The sequence below is a fragment of the Diadema antillarum genome, unplaced genomic scaffold (assembly GCF_040938485.1).
Source record: "Diadema antillarum isolate AM-2024a unplaced genomic scaffold, OU_Dant_1.0 scf00000042, whole genome shotgun sequence".
In the NCBI taxonomy this organism is placed as follows: Eukaryota; Metazoa; Echinodermata; class Echinoidea; order Diadematoida; family Diadematidae; genus Diadema; species Diadema antillarum.
The window spans coordinates 297,794-321,267 of record NW_027270931.1 but is presented as its reverse complement, the minus strand read 5'-3'; the positions used below and the strand labels follow the sequence as shown (position 1 = coordinate 321,267).

The following is a 23,474-nucleotide window of genomic DNA, read 5'->3' as shown; positions in this document are numbered from 1 at the left end:
TCAGCTGCCCGATGACTTGTTGATGACTTTGGGCATCTTCCTGCTAGATGCATCCTCCAGCTCCTTGGCCTTGTAGTAGTGAGGTGCAACCTCCAGCAACCAGCTGTTCTCAATCTCTATCACCTGGAGATAGAAAATGGAATTTAAGGGATGATTATAGTATTGGTTGAGATGAGGATTTAGCTTTTATCTTTTTTTTTGATTTTTTTTTTTTTTTGCGAGATACAGTGTACATTGTACTTAGAAACCACATCACGAAATGTAAAAATGTAAAGCAGCATACAATTCTATGAGAAATTAACATTTTATTTGATGAAAATGGGTTCTGAAATGGCTGAGATATTCAAAAAACAAAGTAAAACAAAGTGATCTTTAATAAAAATTTTTATTTCTTTTATTCTTTTATTAGGATCACTTTGTTTTGGATATCTCAGCCATTTCAAAACCAATTTTCATCAAAGAAAGTTTGAATTCCTCTTGGAATTATATGCTTCATTTTTCATATAAGGTTTCTTATCATCTCAAAAAATAATCATCAAAAAATGTACGAAACCTGAATCCCCATCCCATATGAAACTTTACCATCCGTTTAAAGTCGTGTTGTATTTCAGTCCTGGTAAACTCTCTGAAAAGTAATGATGGATTATGAACAATTCAAAAGTTGTCAAAACTGAAATTGACGAAAAGAAATGCCACAGCTGTAATTGCTTTCTTATGGTTGGACTATTGAGATTGATAGATAACAAGGAGATGGTAAACATATCTGACAAACTTGTTTTGATTGATGATCTTGTGTCAACAATGAAACAGGTCCAACAAGCATGTCATGGCAAATTTTTAAAACTGATGATGAACTGAGAGAAAGCTACCCAACTGACAAACTTAACCTATGCCATTTTTCGATATCATTCTTCACCTTATCAAAACAAAATCATCTAAACATAAGCAATGGTGGAAGAAGATGTCGTTCTCACTTGTCGCATGTATTCCTTGGTGGTAAAGACAAGCTCATGGTATATGAGCCACCTGGGCTGCTCTTCAAACAGACTGCTGTTGGGGTGGACCATGACCGTCTGCTGGTGCTTGACCGTCTTGTACTGACCGCCCTTCCCAAAGCGGGCCGTGTGGTAGAAGAAGCCTGCGGTGACAGCCTGAGGAAGCAAGAAAAAAATTAAAACAATTTGTCCTCTTCAATTAACACAAAAATGTGGATGGTGATGATCATTGTCATCACATATTCAAACTGTGACTGTACTGTAACTGTTCTGTAGATTTGATATTTCCTTGCTTAATTCTTCTTTTTTCTTCTAGAATATACAGACTGACAAAGAGGAAAGTTTGGATGTTGATCATACCAATGTTTCAGTCAAAAACAGACCTACTTTGAGTTAATGGTTAAAATGCAACTGTTGGCTTTCCATACCATTTTCACAAGGAGAGCAATTAGTCTCATGTTTACCTTATGAGCATGTCTTTATAGCAAACTGTACCTATTGCTTGATTGTGATATGTCTCATGGAATAAAAAAGTCACAAATTTGATATGATGCCAATGCATTAGCTTGCCATAAACATTTCCCTGGAGTGCAAGAACTCTGAGCAGCAAATTGGAGGAAATACAGCAAGTTGAAACACAATTATATTTGGTACTTTGTTTTAAAATAACCATTCACACGCAGAACAGATTCTGAGAGTAAAAATAACAAAATTTGAGTTAGATTGGGTCTCAGTTTACCCCCCCCCCCCCACATTCTTTCCTTCTCTGTTAGTTGAATACTTGGTGCAGCCAGTAGAGTAATGGTGAATGACCCAGCTATGCATATATTTTTCACTATACCATCCACTGTAGTCCCGCATACTCACTTTCCTGATGGCTACGTTGTCCATACCACAGCTGGTGGGTTCAATCTCCACTCTCTCCAAGAGTCCTACAAGCTGGTCCCTCACATCCCTGGCTCGCCTCATGGACCGGTGTTGGATGAAGTTTTCAAAGCACCACTGTGTTGAGAACCCAGTCTCAACCCACTGGAAAAAATGAATGAATGGAAATATAATAGATGGAGAAGAACTTAAGAGGCTATTAAAAAGGTGAAGGTGGTGAAGGAAAAATTACAACTAAACCTTGATAATTACAGTAGATATGTCGTACATCTACCTTGCAAAATATTTACATCAGTGTAGCAACTTTACCTAAGTGAAGTAGTTTCCACTGAACACAGAACAGAACCTCTACCAATTCCAAGATAAAGAAGAGGGAAAGTAAATTAGAACTACCATTACATATCTTTAGTTCACATGAGATGATGGCTCAGCTTTGAATTTAAAAAAAAAAAACATATTCTATTCTTATTAGCATAAGCCAAGCAAAAGGGTAAGAGTCATTCTCGTTCTTTTTGGGAAATATTTTTCCAAATCTATATGTGTAATACAAAATTCATGTCAGTTTGAAAAACACTGCCAAGAGCATGCAAGCACTGTTAGGTACAATGTATCAAATTGAAGCCAGTATAAAGTTTGAAATGAGCCCTGGGCCCCGTTTTATCAAAAGATAAAATCGATCTTAAATTTCCTTACCACGCAGGCTGTCATAGACTTACAGTTGAAATCAACTTTATAATCAATTTTAACTCTTCATAAAACAGGGCCCTGGTCATCAGAATACCATGGGCCACTTCAGGCAGATGGTCCCCCTACCTGATTGTAGACGTTGAGCAGGGTGAGGTGGTCACCCCCAGGGGTGAAGAAGTTGACCCTGGCATTGTCCGCATGGACAATCTTGTCCTTGGGACGGTAGAAGATGGCGTTGTTGACGGAGAGCATGGCTGTGACGCTGAGGATCTCCTCCGAACATTTGTACCTGGGTTCAGAGGAGATGGGATACCATAGCAAACACGATTTTCATTTACAGTATTTTCAGGGCTACCAGGGCGACCAGGACTACCAACATTTCTTCATCAAAAACAGGACAGAAAGAGATGCATGCATTCAAGTTCACGGGGAGTCTCTCACAGAATCCAGGAAATTTTTCACATCATAGGTGTAACCCTCTCTCTAATCTCAGTCTCACAACAGTTTTCCACATTCCTCAAGACTTTTTTGACTCCTGTCAAATTTGACGGCACAATCTGTAGCTCAAGGTACTTGGAAGGTTAGAAAAAGCTGAATCTACATTGTTATTATTAATTTTCTGATTATGATTTACAATTGTACACCTAACAACCTTTTTTTGAAAGAAAACCAATTTGCAATTGAAATTGTCACAAAATTTCATTTGATGATGGAATGACAATGGTATTTTTACAAATATGCGATGGAATTTTTACCTGTTTCTGAGTGCACGGTCATCTGTTCAGTATCACAAATGGAACATTATTGATAATTCAAAGAATCAATGCTCATTACCAACAAATCATGGTCTACACAACGTCAGTTTGTTATGCTGATCTTACATGTCAGAAATACTATTTAAAGAGACTAAAATGAAGGTTGATTTCAAACCTTTAGTGCGAGAAGAGTCTTGAATCTAAAGAAACCTCTGCAGCTATGCTCAATATCAACATTTTTGTGGAAAACACAGCCTACTCTACTATAGAATTATACTTTATATCATTCCTTTCTCATTATGTATCAAAGGATGGTATGTTTCCATGTTTGTTTGTTTGCTTAATGAATGCAGAAATAAAATAAAATCACATCAAATATTGGCAAGTCACTCTTATCTCATCAACTGAGCTTACTTCTCCGACGCCAGGATCATCTTCGAAAGCATGGGGTCGACGGGAAACTCGGCCATCCTGCGGCCCATCTTGGTCAGCTCGCCCTTGTGGTTGAGGGCCCCCAGGGCGTAGAGCTGTTCCAGGGCCAGGACCAGGGTCTCGTGGGGCGGTGGGTCCATGAAGTCAAAGTGGATCAGGTCGTTGATGCCCAGGCTCTTGAGAAGTAGGACTACATTGCCAAGGTTGGTCCTCTGGATCTGTACAGGGTGTGATGAATATTGATTCAAGTAATAAAAATAATAATGATGATTATGATGACAATAACATTAATAATAGTTGTGACAATAATAATAATGATAACGATGATGATGATGATGATGATGATGATAATAATAATAATAATAATAATAATAATGATAATGATAATAATAATATGACTACTATTACTACTACTACTACTACTAACAACAACAACAACAATAATATCAATAATAATGATAATAATGATAATAATGATAACAATAATGATAATAATATGATAACAACAATAAACTATCACCACTACTGCTACTTCTACTACTATTACTAGTACTACTATTAGAAATGATAACGTTGTTAATTCAAATCATATCACAATATCACAATATTACAAGAATTACAATATCACTCTTTAAATATTAAGGATGACCGCAACTTTTGTATTTGACACATATGTTCAGGTCCATAGAGTACATACTGCAACTGATCAACATTCGTAAATTTCTATTTATTCAACATTTCTAAATTACTAACAACAATACCATTTATTTTCATCATGGAAACACATAAACGATACATAACATAAATTCTTGAGAGCAAGTTGTGGTTCTACCTCAGGAATGGTGTTTTCTTCCAGCTCATTCTTGAAGGCCCAGGCCGTGTAGAGACGGAAACACTTCCCAGCCGCCACTCGTCCAGCCCTGCCTGCCCTCTGATTGGCTGAGGCCTGAATTAAGCATTTCAAAAATCAAATTTCAGTAATAATTCAATTCACAGATAAATACTGCATTTGGGCACATACACCGGCAGAGACCATCACACAATCAAAAAATAAAAAAACCGACAACACTGCAAAATTCCAATTAGCTCTGTCAACATTTCAAAGGGCTTTTCTTTATACCCATTCTTATCAATATGTTATTTGATCAATTTTTGCATTTCACTATGGAGCAATAACTGTAGATGCCATTGAAGAAGATTTTGAACACTTCACATTCCCCCACATAGCCTACTCATGTATACGCATAGAAAGTTAGAATACTGAGGATTTACACTGCTAGATCCAATGATGGCTTGGTCGAGCAGCAGTGCTCATCTATGTGAGAGAACTGACTTCTACTGGCCTTAATGAAATCACAAGCAATTATTTGAAGAGCAATTGTAGTTCCTCCATAAATACTGGGTAGGAATAGTACTAGAAACCCTAAGATTCATTGCGAAATTACTCCTAGAAGTACATAAACATTCTCTACGCTTGGAGTACACAGCTAAGGAATACTCCTGCACTTTCTTAAGTCTCTCTCTTTTCTTTCTCTTTCTTAAGTCTCAAATTGACTCTCATTAACTCTTTCAGTCCCATCCAGAAAATTTTGATACACAAGTCAATGTGATTTCAGGTTTTTGGTCCCATGAGGGTTGAAATTAAGTAAAAGCATGACAGAAGACGACACCACGATCCATCTTTAGGGGGTGCAAACCTTGGATATCGGCGTGACGACCAGCGACTCCATCCCCGTCCGGGCGTTGTAGCTCTTCTGCTTGCAGAAGCCCGGGTCGATGACGTAGATGATGCCGTCGATGGTCAGCGAGGTCTCGGCGATGTTGGTCGCCAGGACGACCTTCCTGGCGCCGGGCGGGGTCGGCTCAAAGATGCGGGCCTGGAGGTCGGAGGGCAGGGTGGAGTAGATGGGGAGGATGAGGAGCTCCTTGATCTTGTTGCCCAATTTTCTGGCTCTCTCCTGGAAAGGGGTTGTGGATGTGAAAAATAATTGCCATTAATCAGTATCAATCATAAAGGAAAGACCAAGGATTGATTAAAACAAAAGTGAATATGGAAACATGAAGAGACAGCTAACAGTTGCATGCATTATCAAAGTAAGACAGTGAAAAGCTGTATTCATAACTGGTCCAACTTCATTCAGAAATACCGAAACCTTTCATAAAGCTTGACATAACAAGTTAGAGGCATTATGTACTAACTATCAATCTTTTTTCCTTTGTCGTATCACAGGTGGTACAGTTGTCCCCCCCCCAAAAAAAAAAAAAAAAAACAAGAAAAAGTAGAAATTACGCGGTGCGTAATATATGTCCCCGCCGGAAGTAGCATTTTGTAGCAAAATGTACAATATGGGTAAAAAAACAAGGTCAAAGGTCAAAGAAGTCAAAGGTCAAAATTCTGTGTAGAAGTTTTGAAGCCCTCACCTAGTGCCATCACATAAAGCAAACGGACTCGAAATCGGGTTAGAAATGGCAAAGGAGTAGCATTTTGTAGCCAATGTACAATATAGGTCAAAAATCAAGGTCAAAGGTCAAAGAAGTCAAAGGTCAAAATTCTGTGTAGAAGTTTTGAAGCCCTCACCTAGTGCCATCACATAAAGCACACGGAATCGAAATTGGGTTAGAAATGGCGAAGGAGTAGCATTTTGTAGCAAAATGTACAATACAGGTCAAAATTCTGTGTAGAAGTTTTGAAGCCCTCACCTACATGTAGTGCCATCACATAAAGCAAACGGAATCGAAATCGGGTTAGAAATGGTGAAGGAGTAGCATTTTGTAGCAAAACGTACAATATAGGTCAAAGGTCAAGGTCAAAGGTCACAACTGAAATTCTGCGTAGAAGTTTCAAAGCTCCCATGTAGTGCTATCATATAAAGCAAACAGAATCAAAATTGGCTCATAAATGACAAAGAAGTAGCAAATTGAACATTTTGATCACACACGGACGCACACATGGACGGACGCACGGACGGACGGACGCACGGACGCACAGACACACACACGTACGGAGCCCGTTTCATAGTCCCCTGCTCGAACTCGTTCGGCGGGGACAAAAAAAAGGAAAGCATATCTCGCTTTATCTTTGTTATTGGAAAATATCAACAATATCTGTGCAGAATGCATCATACATTTATCTGACAAGTCACTTACAGGATACTATGAGGGAGAGCTACCATATTAACTCAAATGCTTGTCATCCATACTCGCATAAACATACAACAACAACAAAATGACATCTCCAATGTCTGCATATGTATTAAAATTTGCATAAGCTGACAATATACACTAGAAATACACATGAAATTACTTAAAGGCCCAGTTTACCTTTGGAAACAGTGATTCTAAAATCTTTTGAAGATATCACATTTGATGCATATGTGTAGGTCTGTTGTATCCCAAAACATACTACCATTTGAAACTTTTGCACTAAAGCCTAAAATATAAGGACATATCAATATTATTTGTAATAAATCATAACTGTACACGATTTGGGTGGAAACATCTTTATTACAACTATTGCTCACATTTGCATATTTAACAATACTTAACATCAAGAACACGGATTCGATTTTTTACAGTGGTTGTTTCTATCCCTAACTCACATTTTAGAGCTATATAAAAGCACTAATGCAGGGTTTTTGTTTCATGGTAAATTATGCCTTTAAAATTGGGAAGAAAAAAAAAAACATGCCTTGAGATGTTCTGAAAATCTGCGTCATACCTGAAGCATCTCCATACAAGTCTCGATCTCCTCCTGTCCAGTAAGGAAGACCAAGCAATCTCCGTTGGGTTGGGTGAGGTGGATCTGGAGGACAGACACCACACATGCATCCAGGAAATCTGCTTCAGGGGCCTGAAGGAAACAGCAACAGATTGGAAACATTGTTTACCTTTTCTCTACACAAACATTATGCTTAACATCTACTATCTATACAGCTATATCTGTCTATCTCTCTATCTATTTGTTTGTTTGTTCATTTTCCACCTGAGAAGATGGCTGGATAGCTCATATTCAGCTAAGCTAAGCTGGTCTTCCATGGGGTCCAGTTGGATGTGAGGCGGGACCACTTCGCCAGGTTAAATACCCTGCTCTTTGCGATAAACGAATGAAGCGGGATCTTTTACGTGCATGAGTTGTGACTCTCTCACACACGGGACCTCCATTCTATGTCCTATCCGAGGGACAGAGTGTTTTGCCTCTGGCTAGAGGGGACGGTATGGTTACACACATTATTGCTCAGTCCAGACTTGGCTTCGAACCGGGGTCGCTTGGGTCGGAGGCAGACGCGCTACTGTCTGAGCCAACTCATCGCCCTATCTATCTACCTATCTATCTATCTGTCTGCCTGTCTATCTATCTATCTATCTATCTATCTATCTATCTATCTATCTATCTATCTATCTATCTATCTATCTATCTATCTACATGTATCTATCTATCTATCTATCTATCTGTCTATATTAACTACCATCTGCACTGCATATCTATCTACCCATTTATCTATTCATCTATTTGTCTATTTATCCATCCATTTATTTAGATATCTATTCATTTATCAATCATCTATTTATCTATGTATCTATCTATTCACTAGTTTACCAATCTATTTATCAGTTTATCTATCTCTATTACTTTCTTTCTCTTTTCTCCTCCTGACATTAGTTTACTCATATATCTTGACAGAAAGCCATCTCTATCATGGGTCTTCTTGTGTACTCTGTATCAGTGTTGAGCATCAACACCAAACAAACAACTTTTAATATCAAACATATTTCGATGATGAAGGATTGCGCACTTCAAATCAGCCTACTCATCAGCTTCCAATATAATCCTTGGACGTGAATTGGGATAATACTTGCAACTTTTACAGTACACCAAGTAGACAGTGACAACGGTTTATTGCTTTAAGATAATAGAGCAGCAAAGTGTGCCGTCATAGCCATCCATCGCCATGGAAACCGGTTCTAAACAACCAAATTTGTCACAAGAATCTATGCATGTACCTGGTTCCAACCCACGCTTATAATAAAAGAATATGACATCATAACTTTGGTACTCTATTGATCATCATTGCTTTCAACGCTTAACATCATATCTTTGAAATGCAAAAAAAGTGCATATTTCATAGCATATTTGGTTTATTTCATGACCAAACTATTCATAGCCATTTTATAGGTACAAGACACAAAACATTATTCCCCTTCTTCAAAATTACATTGAAAAAAAGCTGTAAAAATAAAACGCAATCATCACCTCACCTTTGTGTACATGATATCCACAGGATAACGTCGCCCTGGTATTCTGAAGATTGGCGCATCATCAAAAAACTGTTAAAGGAAAATAGGCACAGTAAATTCAGCAATGCCAATAATGGACATATTTTAAGTTAAAAACACCAGCAAATCATATATTCTTGTTGATGAACTTCTACTGCATACATCTTCAGCATGATCAGAGAATAAAAGGTGTGTGAAGATGACAAAGCTGTTTTAATATCATCACATGCTGGACATATCTGTCAAACTTGATTGTCGCAAAAGTGCTCAACGGGTCATTTATGAGTTGACAATGCGATGAATCATGTGCCAACACACGATGTTCAGATCTGCTTCCTTACTCTCTGGTGTGAATGTGTGAGTGTGTGTGTGTGTGCGTGTGCTTGTGTTGGGATGGGCTTGTTCTAAATTAAATGTAGTTTTTGTTTTTTGATGTTTATATTGTTACAAAGGGCTTAAAAACAAGAATTTACTTATTTGTTTGTTGTTGCTGTTGTTGTTGTTGTTGTAATAATTTGAGAATAGAATCAATCTACAACTCTAAAGTTTTCATTATTCAATACAGATGCTGGATACTTCCTGCAAGTTATAAAACATGTACATTGTAAATGGTGATTTACAGGATATGGGGTATATCAAATACATGAATGTTCAATCACCTCGGCAAATTTCTCGGTGTCCAGCGTGGCACTGGAGATGAGGAGTTTGAGGTCCGGTCTGAATCTGGAGATGTCCTTGACCAGTCCGAACAGGATGTCTGTGTGGAGTGTCCTCTCATGGGCCTCGTCCACTATCAGCACTCTGGACAAATATGAATGGCCATAGATTGTTGTCACCTGTGAGAGGTAGCTATGTGCATTTTACCTTGTCATTTGTGTATTGTGGCACAAGTGGCTACAGACAACATTTCATCACGCTGCAGCATCATGGAACTAATAGCAAACTAGATATCATCTGCACGGTCAAACTAGTCTAAATTTCATCTGTCTTTAGCAGCACCTTAACTCCTTGTGCGCTCAATATTGATTGACATAGAAAACCCAATACTGTAAAAGTAGATATTTTTGCGTGAGTAATTTTTCTTGATTGGTTGGGTAAGATGGATTTTGCGTGTCTTTATTTCCGCGGAATCAAGGCATTACCTACGTGAAGATACGGCATGCAAAAATATTTGCATGCTTTTATTTTCGCACAAGCGTCTGGTTGCGCGAAATGCGCGAAAATTTCAACACCTAGAACATTTCCACTTTTACAGTAGCTTTATTCACAAAGCAAGAAATGCTACAGTGGACTTTGTGCCTTCAACAATATTACGTGATCTCATTGACAAATTCAAACCTAACCTATTTTGAACAAAAGTAGACATGTATGCTGCTCCCACGATTCATTACTTTGATCATATCGTGCATGATGTCTTGGACATATTAATGCCAAAACATCAGCGAAACCATGTCAAGTTTTGTTACCAAGTTAGAAAAACTGAGAGAATGGGGCTCACTTGTAACTGGCAAGATCTGGCTCGCCGAGAAACTCACGCAGCAGCATTCCATCCGTCATATACTTGATCACTGTCCTGTCTGATGTGCAGTCCTCAAACCTGATGCTGTATCCAACCTGGACAGAAAAAGCACGGGGACACAATTTCACTTTACTGTCACACTGACATGCATGCTTTTGTACTGCATACGCTAAAATTTTGGCAAAAATCTCTTTGCGGATTACTACGCTGTACTTGTCTTGACATTTTTGTGTGTTGTTAATTTGCCAGTGGCAAGGGTGGAGTAATTTGTTACTTCATCCTTCACAAAATAAATAAGAATGAGTAGACTCAAGAGGAGACAATACGAGTACTGAATGTTTTTATGCAGTGATTCCCTGTACATATTAGAACAAGAAATGCGTTCTGCATTTGAGGTACTGCCCAAGCATAGCATGTTGTTGTGCCCCAGATATCACTACGTCATGGCCCACACATGCTATTCATGTTTTGAAACTTTCGGAGTGCATATAAACAAACACTTTACTACTTGCTGGTGAAGAAAATGTAAATAAACAAACAAACAAACACCTACCAATACACAATTCGTCATATTGACATATTCCAGAATTGAAGGTGAAGATTAAAATGCGATTCCCCACTTCAGAATACAGAATTACCTAACACTATATAACATTTTTTTAAATAGGAAACTAAACTACAAATAACACACCGTGCATTTCAATAAAATTTGCACTGCATCTGCCAAGTACATACACTGTCATGCTATGTATCAAGTTAATTTTATGCTAATTTTAAGCAATTCACATGAAGCAGGTTCTCTTAACTACAATATTTTTTTTTTTAATGTGAAGTGTTAAGTAACACAGTGCATAGAAACATGAGATTAAAAGCTTTCCATACTTAAAGGGACTATACAGTACTGGTTGAGGCGGGATTCATGTTTTGAGCATTCGTAAGTGAGATAATGAGAAACATCTTATAAAATATGAAAGAGCATGTAATCTCAAGAAGGATTCAACGTTTGTTTGATGAAAACTGGTTTTCAAAGGGCTGAGATATTCAAAAAAGTGATAATAATAAAAGGCGACAGGCCACGCCATTTATCAGGATCTCTTTGTTTCACCTTGTTTTTGGATATCTCAACCATTTCCAAACCGATTTTCATCAAATAAAGTTTTGATACCCCTTAGAATTGCATGTTCTTTGACATGTCATAGAGTGGTTTCTGAATATCTCGCAAAACATTAAAAGCTAAATCCTCACCTCAACCAGAACTGTACACCCCCTTTAATGGATATAACTAATTTTTAAATTACGCATTCGAAGATGTGAAAGAATACACAAAAAGCTGCATTCTCACCTCGTTTCCCAGCTTGACCCCCATCTCTTCGGCCACTCTGGCAGCCACACTCATGGCCGCCACTCTCCTCGGCTGGGTGCAACCGATCTTCATCCCCTTCCTGGTAAAACCCTGCAATCACGTCAGGTTATCTTTATCATCGAGTAACTCCATATTATAAAATTGAGCCCAATGCACATGTTTGCAGTCACGCCAGCAGTCAGCTACATCTACAGTGTATACTGCAGTTGATGCTAATATTACCTAACATTACCATAGAAAGTTATCACATTATTAATGCTAGGCAAAACATCAGTACCCTATTTCTATAGATGAATGAAAAGGTAGAAGGATAGAAACATACCAAAGATTAAACAAACTCATCAACCTTATTACTTGAATTGCTGAAATTCTTGTGTCAAGTGTTGACACTGTCAATGTAGATGTAGGGCAATTTGTTAATCAGTTCCAAAACTCATCAACAGCTACAGAGAGGCATTCAGAGACATTCAGGACAGAAAGATAGATATACACAAATACTAACTTGACAATTGGATGGGTAAATAGTGTAGCTGGCTACGTGGATGGAATGGCAGTTAGGGTTTGATACATATACAGGAGAATAGACAGACTCACAGAAAATTAAGCAAATATGACCCTGCATCACAAAACGAACAAAAAGTCGCCAGACATGGATTTTTAGTCAAGAGGAGATTCTAAAAGAGCAGACTCTAAGATTTAAAATGATGTACATGTATAACTCAATCCAAATGGACTCTCCTAGAATCTGAATATTGGAAAAAAGGCACACACTCTTGGAAAGTGTGAACTGAGAAAAGAGGCTTTGAAGTATTCGGGTCTATTCAAGCGCTTAATCTTTACCAAGCTGCCTAGCTGTGCGATGAATGGGACAAAAAACATGATGTTAACCACTGGAGTAATAACATAATAACACTGAAGGGATTATAACATTAAGCTGTAATGAAGCATACTTTATTAACACATTCTGTTTATGATAAATGCTCACTTTGAAAGCAGCAGCATCATTGCTTCTAAATTTATTAGAGTTGAAAGTAGAGAGTGTGTACAGGGTTTTTAAGAAATGAAAAGGGGACTCTATTAAACACATCTAATCACACTATTCTACAAAAAAAAAAGTGTTTGAGGAAAAACTGCTAAAAACACAGTTTCCTGTTTGTTTTATGATCCCAAACTTTAAAATAATGTGGGAGAAGTCTTGCTCTTTATGAAAATACAAAAAACTAAAAATTGTCTAGGTTGACCCATTTCACCTATTTTCAATCCTCACTCAAAATCGCTGCGTACGACTTTTGTTCGTTTTGTGATGCACGGTCACAAATGATCTTCATTTTTATAATTTCTTTTTCACTTTTGCATTTGAGCATTTTGTCAAACATCTATTGTGTAAAAAATTTCACGCTCGCAAAAAAAAAAGTATATGTATATATACATATATATATATATAATAGTAATAATTGAAGCTAAAATACCAGCTTGTTCTGTGCTCACCGATTCATGAAGGTACTGAGTAATCTGGGTGGTCTTCCCCGACCCCGTCTCGCCCTCGATGATGAGGACCTGGTGTTCCTCGATGGCAGCGATGAGGTCCTCCCTGAAGGGGTAGATGGGGAGACTCTTCCGCACCTCCTGGATGGATTGCTTCTTCCTGTCGGCGGCAGACATCTTGGGCGTGTCATCTTCATCATCATCATCATCGCTCTTCATGATGGAGAAGAAAAAATATGGAAAGATGCAGAAAATATTTCACATTGAAATGCCTGGTTGCCAAGAGCAACAGAAGAGTACTGCTCGTAAAGTAATACAGGGTAATCTTGTCATACCAGGGACCTGAAAACCTCATCAATTACCTTGTCATATTGGGTCATTTGCTATATCAGTGTACAAAAACAATGAAATATAATCAGAAGAATCGGGACCTTCACGATCAGTTTACAATAAGAGGGTTTTGTTGAATCAGACCTCTTTATAACAAGAATCTGGTGTATATATATACAAACAAATGCAGATTTCACATTAATGGCTGTCAATTCTTGATTATCAATCAGTTGCAATAAACGCCTGCAGAGCTACACATTTGTTTTGAATACCTTAACGCACTATTAAGGATACCTCCAACAATAGATTGTCTACACGTCAAGATGACTAAAATATAAGCATGAATCGTGTGAATCAAAACCATGGTCTTGATAGTGTGTCAGTGAGGTATATGTATTCACACAAACATGTAACTCTAAGCTTTAAAAAGTTAGGGATGTTCCAAATGGGTCACTACCTTTTCCCTTGTATGCTGTGTGGGCAAGAGGAATGCAACACAATTCTAAACAAGAAATGCACTCTGAGAGCGCAGACCTCCGCCGAGCAGCTACTTTCCACCGATGATCTTGCTCTTCCATAGAGATCAGTGACTTCCACCCACTGAAAAATTGCCCGATATCCCAATATGGAAACCTTTGTTACATCATAAACCCTCAGCTGCGCGGTGCACCTCACCCTGCAGAAACTACAGCACGCAGCTTGAACTCCAAAGTTCATTGACCCTACCTGCCAAAATATCAAAAATCCTTCATAAAATCCATTAAAATTTCCGGATCACTACCAAAATGTAATAATCTGTTCCTTGTGTCATTCTCAACCTTTCCTGCAAGTTTTGTTACAATCCGTGTTCAACTTTTTGAGTTATTTTGCACATGGACAAACAAACAAACAAACAAACAAACAAACAAACAAACCAACAGTGATGGAAACATGACCTCCTCCCTTGGTGGAGGTAACAATTCACAAAATCTTCACTGGATGAAAAGAAATGGGACCAGAGGAGAAAGAAAGGAAAAGAGCACAACAGCAGGAAACAGAATGGCAAAGTTCATAAAGCTATGCTCAAAATTGACTTTCACCATCAACTAAAGGCACACACATTTACATACATACCTCCCCCATAGTTCCGGGGGTAGTGAAGGCTGCCACAAACTCAATCTCTTCAAAATCATCAACAATGAGGTCATACTCCTTTTGCTGCAAAGTCGAGAGAAGAGACAAAAATATATTGTGGGCTTGCAAACAACTAATGTTATTTGTAACGTAAGAAAACTGCTACATATTATGTTCAGATAATTATTGACAAGAATCAGAATGCACATATCTGAGAATAATAAGTATTTCTTCATTACAAGACTTTCATCTGTTTAAACTTGTTTTCTTCTGTCTATCCATATTTCTGCATTGCACAACAATTTCACAGATTACCCCAGATAATCCCTAATAAGTTCAGTCAGTAATTTAGAACTCTTTTAATGCTCCCACTTCTCCATGGTATTTTATTTGATGCAAGATTTCTCATAGAATGTCAGCATCACTCTTTGGTCTCTGTTTTTGTTTTGCATTAATTCTTTAATTTAGTCTAAAGAGGCATCATGTTGAAACTGAATAAAAGGTTACAATCACAATGAGCGAATGATGAAACATTGTAGCAAAAATATATGGTAGAGGGAAATCTTGAAAACAAAAGTTTCTCTGGTTTCCTAAGGAAACCAGTGCTTACCATATTTTTCTGCTTGGCAGAAAGTTATGAAATGTTGTAGCAAAAATATATGCTTGGGATATACCTCTAAAAACACAAGCCTTCCTGGTGTCCTTGGCAACCGGTGTTTACCTTATGTTTCTGTTTGGCATCTTTGGCTCCAAAGTGCATCTCTCCCTGTCTCATAAAACAAAGTTTCTCTGGTTTCCTTGGTAACCAGAGCTTGCCATATGTTTCTGTTTGGCATCTTTCGCTTCAAAGCTTACCTTATGTTTCTGTTTGGCATCTTTGGCTCCAAAGTGCATCTCTCCCTGTCTCACGTGCGCCTCCTCCCACTTCTTCTGCTCGTAGTTCGGTGCCATCTCCTCCCCGACTGGCTCCACGTACTTGTCTGCGGGTTTCTGTTTCAGTGAGAGAGTATTGGGCTTTTAAAGCAAAGATGATGGCATCTGGACAGCAGTGACATGTTTATGGCCTTCAAGTCTCTTTAGCATAAAAATCACTGGCAATTTCCAAAAACAGGAACCAATTCAGAGCTGTGGAAGTCAAGGTTGTTGGACTGATATGAAAACGATATCAAAATATAGATAAAATATGCTGTAACTCTCATCCATTCATTCATTATTCCTTACTTCTAGAAACGTCATTCCATAATAATTCTAAAATGTCAATAAGAGGGATTGAGAATACAAATGCAGATTTGATAACATTCCATACAGTTCTTAATACAGAAGATCTCGGTGCATTGTAAGAAATTATGTTTGACCATTGAGCAGATTTGGATATCAATATTAATCATTTTTTCTTTGGTTAAAGCATCGTGCCTCTTCTAAAAGCACTCTCTTTCGAAAGGGTGTCACTTTTCTCCTCTGTCTTCTCACAAGAAAGAACCATCTTTCGACTCTTTGTGTGCCTCCGTTTAAAGGTCCTGTTTACCTTTGGGGACAATGATTAAAAAAAGGTTCCATATATTACATTTGGTGCATGTGCGTAGGTCTGTTGTATCACAAAGCATCCTACCATATAAAAGTTTTTGCAATAAAGGCTGAAATATTAGGAGATATCAGTATTTTTCTCATTAATCCATAACTGTAGATGGTTTAGTCTGGAAACATTTTTATCGTAACCATTGTTCACATTTTGTGTATTTAACAATACTCATCATCGATTATACGGATTCAAATTTTTAGAGTGGTCGTTTCTATCCCTAGCTCACATTTTAGAACTATTTTAAAGCAATAATGCTGGGTTTTTGTTTCTTCTGCAAATGGTAAATTATGCCTTTAATCTCCCTGTTTGCCACCCTGTTCTGGGACTGCATAACATGAATGCCTTTGGAAAACATTGTGTTCTTCCAAAGTCGTTTAACTGTTTATAGATGTGTTTATGCCAGAAATGCAGTGATGCAAAGTTGTAGACAAAATTGCAAGCTTCGCTGTGATGTAGATTTCATGACAAAGCTATGGCTACAACGCTTTCAGTGTACTGTGGTATATTGCGATTTATTGATCAGTTTGTGCGTGGTTGTGCGCGTGAGTGAACTATGCGAAGATGACGTACATTGACCCGAGTTGGGCATGAGAACGTGGCATAGAAAAAGTTTTAAAATGAAGGTAAAATGAAGACACGAACAGTGATTTCTTACCTCATCATCCCGTGGCATGTAGTACCTTCCTTCTCGTTCTTTGTCACCAGCTTTCCTGTGCTCTTTGGCCAATTCCAAGACAGTCCTTTTGTACTTCAGTTCCTTTCTCTCTCGATCTGTCAAGCTGTGAGAGGGAATGAAGGATGGATTGATAAAACATCAATCCATCCACCAGACATTAAAAGTATTGCTTGTTGAAACTATAGCCTTTAACAAGGTTTGACTTTTTTGTTATGAGAAATTACTACGTAAACCATGTGTAGATGGTCTAACTTAATTTGTTACCATGGAAACAAGGTTGCAGAATTCTTGAAGGTCAAAGCAGATCTTGTCTCTCTCATAGGTCTAGCTTACATGTATGCTTTGTATCTGAAACATGGTGAATTTCAGTAGAAAATAACAACCCCCATAACCCTTTTTAATATGTACAAGTATAGCAAATCACTAACAAAACACAGAATTTGATCAGAGAAGCACCTTTGCATTATGTGGTAATAGACAGACATTTTTACAAGCATCATAGACCTTTTTTATTACTGTTTTGAGAGTTTTACTACACTTTCATTTGGCTGAGCATTTGTCTACGTTACTTAACTAAAGATGACCATCTTAAATAAGAAGCAATGACAACAATATGCCAAAGGTATGCTGTTCTTGGAGCTTATAATAAGCCAGTTCAGGGTTTCTGTTTGAGCATGAGCAGAAAAAGGTCATTTGTACCGAGAGACAGGTTGGTTGTTAATTTCACTGAGATAAGCATCTGTAATGCTATGATTATTCATGGAATCCTTATAAATGAGTGCCTGCCAGTACATCCACCTGACAGCAAGCCTGGTATTTGGCAATGCTAACAGAAAAAGTTTGTTAATGTATTCAAAACAGCACAATGAAATAGATGCTTCCCAAAGTGTTGATTGACGAACCATTCTGGGCCACTTCATCTACACTGGTTCATTCTTCGTTAGAATACGAGTTCCAAAAATTGCTATGTTGGGCAAGCTGCTGCATTATGTCGCTTTGAATTGAGTGAAGTGCCTAACCAACTGAGAAAAATGAAAGGTCATTTGTACCCATGTGCACATGAGCTATCTCCGAACTGGCTTATTATACTAGCACACTGAATTCATTTTTGTCAAATGACCACTAATTTTGCAAAAATATCCTCTTGATATACACAACACAAAAACTCTTTGACCAATGGAGAATACATTCTTCACGCAACCAACATGTAAGTATGCTTCTGACATGTAAAAGCATATCAAGGTTCAGAAGAATGGTTCAGCATGGGTCTGCGTGTGTAGGAACTGCTCAAATTTCACTCACTTTTCCTGGGCAAAGAGGTACTCCTCATCTTGTATGTCATCTTCCAGTTCCTTGAGTTTGCCCTCCCGACGCTCCTTGAGGTACCGCTGCCTGGAACCCTTCCTCAGGTCAGGGACCAGCTTACGCCGGTCCTCCTCAGCTTGCTCCAACCTCCTTTTAGCCTCCTCCATGGCCTGGAAATGGAGGGGTGCATGGATGGATAGATGGATGGATGGATGGATGGATGGATGGATGGAGGGGGAGATGGATGGATGGATGGATGGATGGATGGATGGATGGATGGATGACCGATGAATGGATGGGTGAATGGACGGATGGATGGATGGATGGATGGATGGGGAGATGGATGGATGGATGGAGGGGGAGATAGATGGATGGATGGATGGATGGATAGATGGATGGATGGGTGAATAGATGGATAGATGGATAGATGGATGGATGGATGGAGGGGGAGATGGATGGATGGATGGATGGATGGATGGATAGATGGATGGATAGATGGATGGATGGATGGATGGATGGATGGAGGGGGAGATGGATGGATGGGTGGACGGATGGAGAATAGATGGATCGGTAGACGGATAAATGGATGAATGGAGGAGTGTTTAGATGGATTGAGGAAAGCACAAAGGATATACGTAGATATAATAACTTTCTTGTCCATAGGTCCCTGTATACTAAACTAGTTCACCTGTGTCTGTACTTGATGCCCTACAATGGGGTCATGTTGACAAATATGCAAACTTTGTGTATGATTACAATTATTTCCTATTTTCTTCCTGCTGTTTCTCCTCAATAACAGTGATGCTACATTAACAGGTTAGGAAGTTATCATAGTTTTTATGCAAGATGCAAACTGATCAATATGTGAGAAGTGAATGCAAAAGAGATACATAATAAAGAAGAAGATGCAACTTTCCCAGCCATAGATTCTACTCCTCGAGGGTGAGCTCACACAAGACAATCTTGTGACACCACATTTCACACTGAAGAAACCATAGCATCAAGCAATGATTACCAACCCAGCATCTACAGTTAAAACCACTCTTTTAATACAGAATGCTTGCAAACTACTGGTTTCAAAAGGCCAGTCGTGACATCACATGGTTTGAAGTTATACGAAGAAAATCATCTGAACATAACTCCTACACACGATTAAATCACCTGTCATGTCTGCAGCACGATGGATGTGATCTGTAAGGGTCAGGTGAAAGGGAGGATGCATCATTGCTCTCACCTTTTTGCTCCCTTTGTCGGTGATCTTCTTTGTCCGTTCTTTGTCCTTGTTTCGAAGTCTTGCTGCAAAGGCATCTCTTTCCTCCATGTCCCTCCTTCTCTCCCTCTCTTCATCGTCCGTATCATCCGACTCTGAGCTCGGCTCCCTCTTGACCTTTGCTGGCCTTTTAGGTTGAGAACAGAGGGGAACAAGAATGTTTCCAGTTTCTTTATTTCACTAAAGCAAGGAACATATTAAAAAACAATACATGCATCAATATTCGGATACGATTACAAACATATCAATAATACAGTGAAAAGGAAAAAATACAACAGAAATAGATTGACAATTACACATACATAGGTTTAACAGATATGCTATGGTAGGTAGCAGCCAGAAAGGAAATGTCCCTTATTTTTAGCTGACCTAAAATCATTCGTTCAATTTCAATTATCTATAGTGTGTTCAACTTGAAGTAAAACGTAAGAACAGGACAAGACAAGACAAGACAAGACAAAACAAAACACACAATGACAATAACAAAATACGGGATGTCTTGAATCATAGAGAATAGAAGATTATACTCTTGACCTCAATGAGTTTGGCTATAATAATAAAAGAGAGTTTTTTGTAACCAGATTTAAATGTATTCAAAGAGTTAGCATTACGAATTGCACAGGGGAGAGAATTCCACAGGGTAGGACCAAAGTAAATGATAGATCTTTGATAAAAAGAAGTACGGGATAGAGATAGGTGAAAATCATTCGCGGATCGCGTGCTATAATTATGAATTTGATTATTAAAAGTGAACAAATCTAAGAGAGTCTTTGGTAATAAACAATTTTTACACAAATACATAAAAATGCCAGCCTGATATTTGTATATATCATTCAACTGCAATATCTTCAGGGATAAAAAATGTGGCTGGGTATGGGCAAGAAAAGTGGCATGGGAAATGATTCGTATTGCACGTTTTTGAAGCACTAAAAGTCTTTGAATGTAACATTCGTGAGCATTGCCCCAAACAGTTATTCCATAATACAAATGAGGTAAAATTATAGCATTATAAATTGACTTTCAAACAGATTTTGGGAGAAAACTAAGTTTATACATTACACCAATATTTTTTGATAATTTATTACTAACAAAATTAATATGATTTGACCAATTCAATTTATTATGCACGGTAGCAGGAATTACTGGTATAGCAACAGGCACAGGAAATCCATGTGCCTGGCTGCTCGGAGCTAATAAATTCAGTCTTTGGTGGTTGAGATATGGCTGGCCATGAAATCATAATCTATTTCATTACAAATAGTGTACACACACACACACACACAAACATGGTAGTCATAATTGCTTGGATATAGGGTGAAAAATATGCTCATGCCAATGACGTGCACATTGTGGTAACTCCATCAATTGAAGCATGCAACTGAGTTGAGCCATAAAAAAAACAAAACAAAACAAAACTCTGAAACACTTCAGTGTTACATTTCAAACAATGAAAGTTACACATATTGTTCCAACAATCATCATTTGTGATTATACCATGATGTGTATTCCCACATTGACAGCTGTCACAGACTTCAAGCTGTGAGATACAGCACCGCAGAATCTATGGTGTTCTCATTTCTGAAACAAATGCATTTCTCCCACAGGTACTGGTATCTCACATGCACATCAATCATGCATTAAAAGTTATATCACAGCTATCCACGGTCTATGAGCTAACTTTCCATACACTAACCTTTTAAATTCTGGTTCACTGTCTTCATCGCTGCTTTCCTGCTTCTGCTTTCGGATGTGTTGTCGTTTAGAAGATTTCTTGTTCTGCTTATCACAGGAGACAAAGGGGTTGGGGGAGGGGTGGTATAGAATAAAGGAGAGTAAGAGACTTACAGCGTACAGAATGCTTCAATCTGTTTATATTGATTTATTACTCAAAGACTAGGAGCTCTAATCACTAGCCAGTAACAATTAATTCACCATCTATATATTTTTCTTTTGCTATATCAACATCTGTCACCAGCTGTTGTCTAACAATGAACACCTCGCCAACCAACATTGTGCATATTTTGGGCTCAACGCACATGAGGTGTGATCTACATCAGATTCAAGACCTCATGCCATCCTCTATTCAGAATGGTGGTTGTATTGCACTAGTCTCCAGAAAGAATGGCAGATATTCTTTTTTCATTGTGAAACTCATAACCCCCCCCCCAAAAAAAAAAAGGCTTTTCTCTTTATTTCTTATTATAATTTTCTTCTTTTTTTTAATGGGAGGTAATTCCTATGAACCCTTCCATCTCCAGGAACTTCACCCAAGTTCACCTAAAAGACACCCCTCCAACAAAGTGTGTGTTTGCAAAATATACAGATTACCACGGGTACCTATTATCAGAAAAATTAGCAAGTGCCCTGGAGCTAGTACTAAAAAGGATCAGCAATGATCAATTTATGAAATAGCATCTAGATATTTTAAACTGTAGCATGTTTGATAGAGTAGCAGTGAAAACATTCAGACCTTTTCTCTGACCATCTTGATAAGCTGTTCTTCTTCCTCATCATCTTCCACTAGCTGGTAGGATCTGTTCTTTTTTTCCTGCTCCATGGCCAGCCTTTCTTTCACTCTGTTTGGGTTCTCTTGTTGCTGCCTGCGCGGCATCTGAGTTTGTTTGAAACACATTAAAAAAACAAGCTCCTTTTCATTAAACAATACCCGACGTCTTTTTATGCTCATGAATGAATGAGTTTAATTAATATCAGTTTTGGAAGCAAATATGAGATGGAGGCAGTATCAGAAGTTTGAAAAAGAAAACATCAAGAAAAGAGGTATGGTTCATTATTTACTACGTATGGAAAAATTAAACCAGTGAATGTTATCTTTAAAGAAATGTATTAATGAATATGTACAGTGTACTTGTGTTATTTTCTTCTTAAAGGGACTGTCAAGTTCTGGTCGAGGCGAGGATTTAGCCTTTAACGTTTTGCGAGATATTCAGAAACCACTCTATGAGATGTCAAAGAGCAAGCAATTCTAAGGGATATCCAAAGTTTATTTGATGAAAATCGGTTTTGGAATGGCCGAGATATCCAAAAACAAGGTGAAACAAAGAGATCCTAATAAAAGGTATGGCCTGTCGCCTTTTATTATCATCACTTTTTTGGATATCTCAGCCATTTGAAAACTAATTTTCATCAAGTAAACGTTGAATCCTTCTTAAAATTACATGTTCTTTCATATCTCATAAGAGGTTTCTCATTATCTCACTTTGGAATGTTATAAGCCTGAATCCCCACCTCAACCAGTACTGTACAGTCCCTTTAAGCATCTATGCAGTTAAAAACTCCAGTAGAACTCTTTAATCTAAGATCAATTCATTCCTTCAACATCAGTCAAAACAAAACATACATGGGTCTGTATGGCAACCAAGGAAGACAGTTATCCTACCAAGGAACTTACTCGGTTGAAAAGGTCATCTGCAAATTTGACCACTGCATCTGAGATGTCAATTGTCCCAGTGTCCTGGATCTTCTGCACCAGGTCAGAGCTACTCCTTGACCGCTTCGCCAAGCCGATGAGGAAGTCAGCAACGTATCGATCACTGATTCCAAGGACATCATGGAGTTCATCTTTGACCCACTGCTCAGTGCTTGCCATGATGACTCCAATGTCATGAGTGAGAGTCAAGTGCTCTAATTTTCTGAAATCATTAGAAATTGGGTTTTATTAGTGAACCAATTTGAGTTTCTTCATAGATTTAAATCTAGATTTCTACTGCCATGTCAAGACAATGTTTGCTGGCAACATTGATTAGACTTAGCACTGATACTGATAACGTCATCAGTAGAGCCAGAAG

The 23,474-nt window shown here is 38.2% G+C and overlaps 1 protein-coding gene across 1 annotated transcript; it reads right to left on the bottom strand.

The window, feature by feature from the left end:
• Window positions 1-23,305, bottom strand: LOC139712943 (pre-mRNA-splicing factor ATP-dependent RNA helicase DHX16-like). The gene is made up of 21 exons (XM_071624727.1): window positions 23,078-23,305; window positions 22,139-22,279; window positions 21,362-21,444; window positions 19,633-19,795; window positions 18,396-18,568; window positions 17,073-17,196; window positions 15,694-15,828; window positions 14,839-14,922; window positions 13,399-13,608; window positions 11,890-12,000; window positions 10,527-10,642; window positions 9,688-9,829; window positions 9,011-9,079; window positions 7,473-7,604; window positions 5,452-5,712; window positions 4,587-4,700; window positions 3,737-3,972; window positions 2,694-2,856; window positions 1,863-2,024; window positions 975-1,151; window positions 1-123 (listed from the first exon to the last, which is right to left on the bottom strand). The coding sequence occupies exons 1-21, from the start codon at window positions 23,273-23,275 to the stop codon at window positions 1-3; spliced, it is 3,117 nt and encodes a 1,038-aa protein (XP_071480828.1). The 5' UTR covers window positions 23,276-23,305.
• Between the last annotated feature and the right edge of the window lie 169 nt (window positions 23,306-23,474).

Coding starts and splice junctions, on each gene's coding strand:
- LOC139712943 (XM_071624727.1), bottom strand. CDS start 23,275: ATGGCAAGCACTGAGCAGTGGGTCAAAGATGAACTCCATGATGTCCTT. Junction 17,197..18,395: donor TACCTCTTTGCCCAGGAAAA/GTGAGTGAAATT, acceptor TCCCTCTCACAG/CTTGACAGATCGAGAGAGAA. Junction 1,152..1,862: donor ACAACGTAGCCATCAGGAAA/GTGAGTATGCGG, acceptor TTGCTTCCTCAG/GCTGTCACCGCAGGCTTCTT.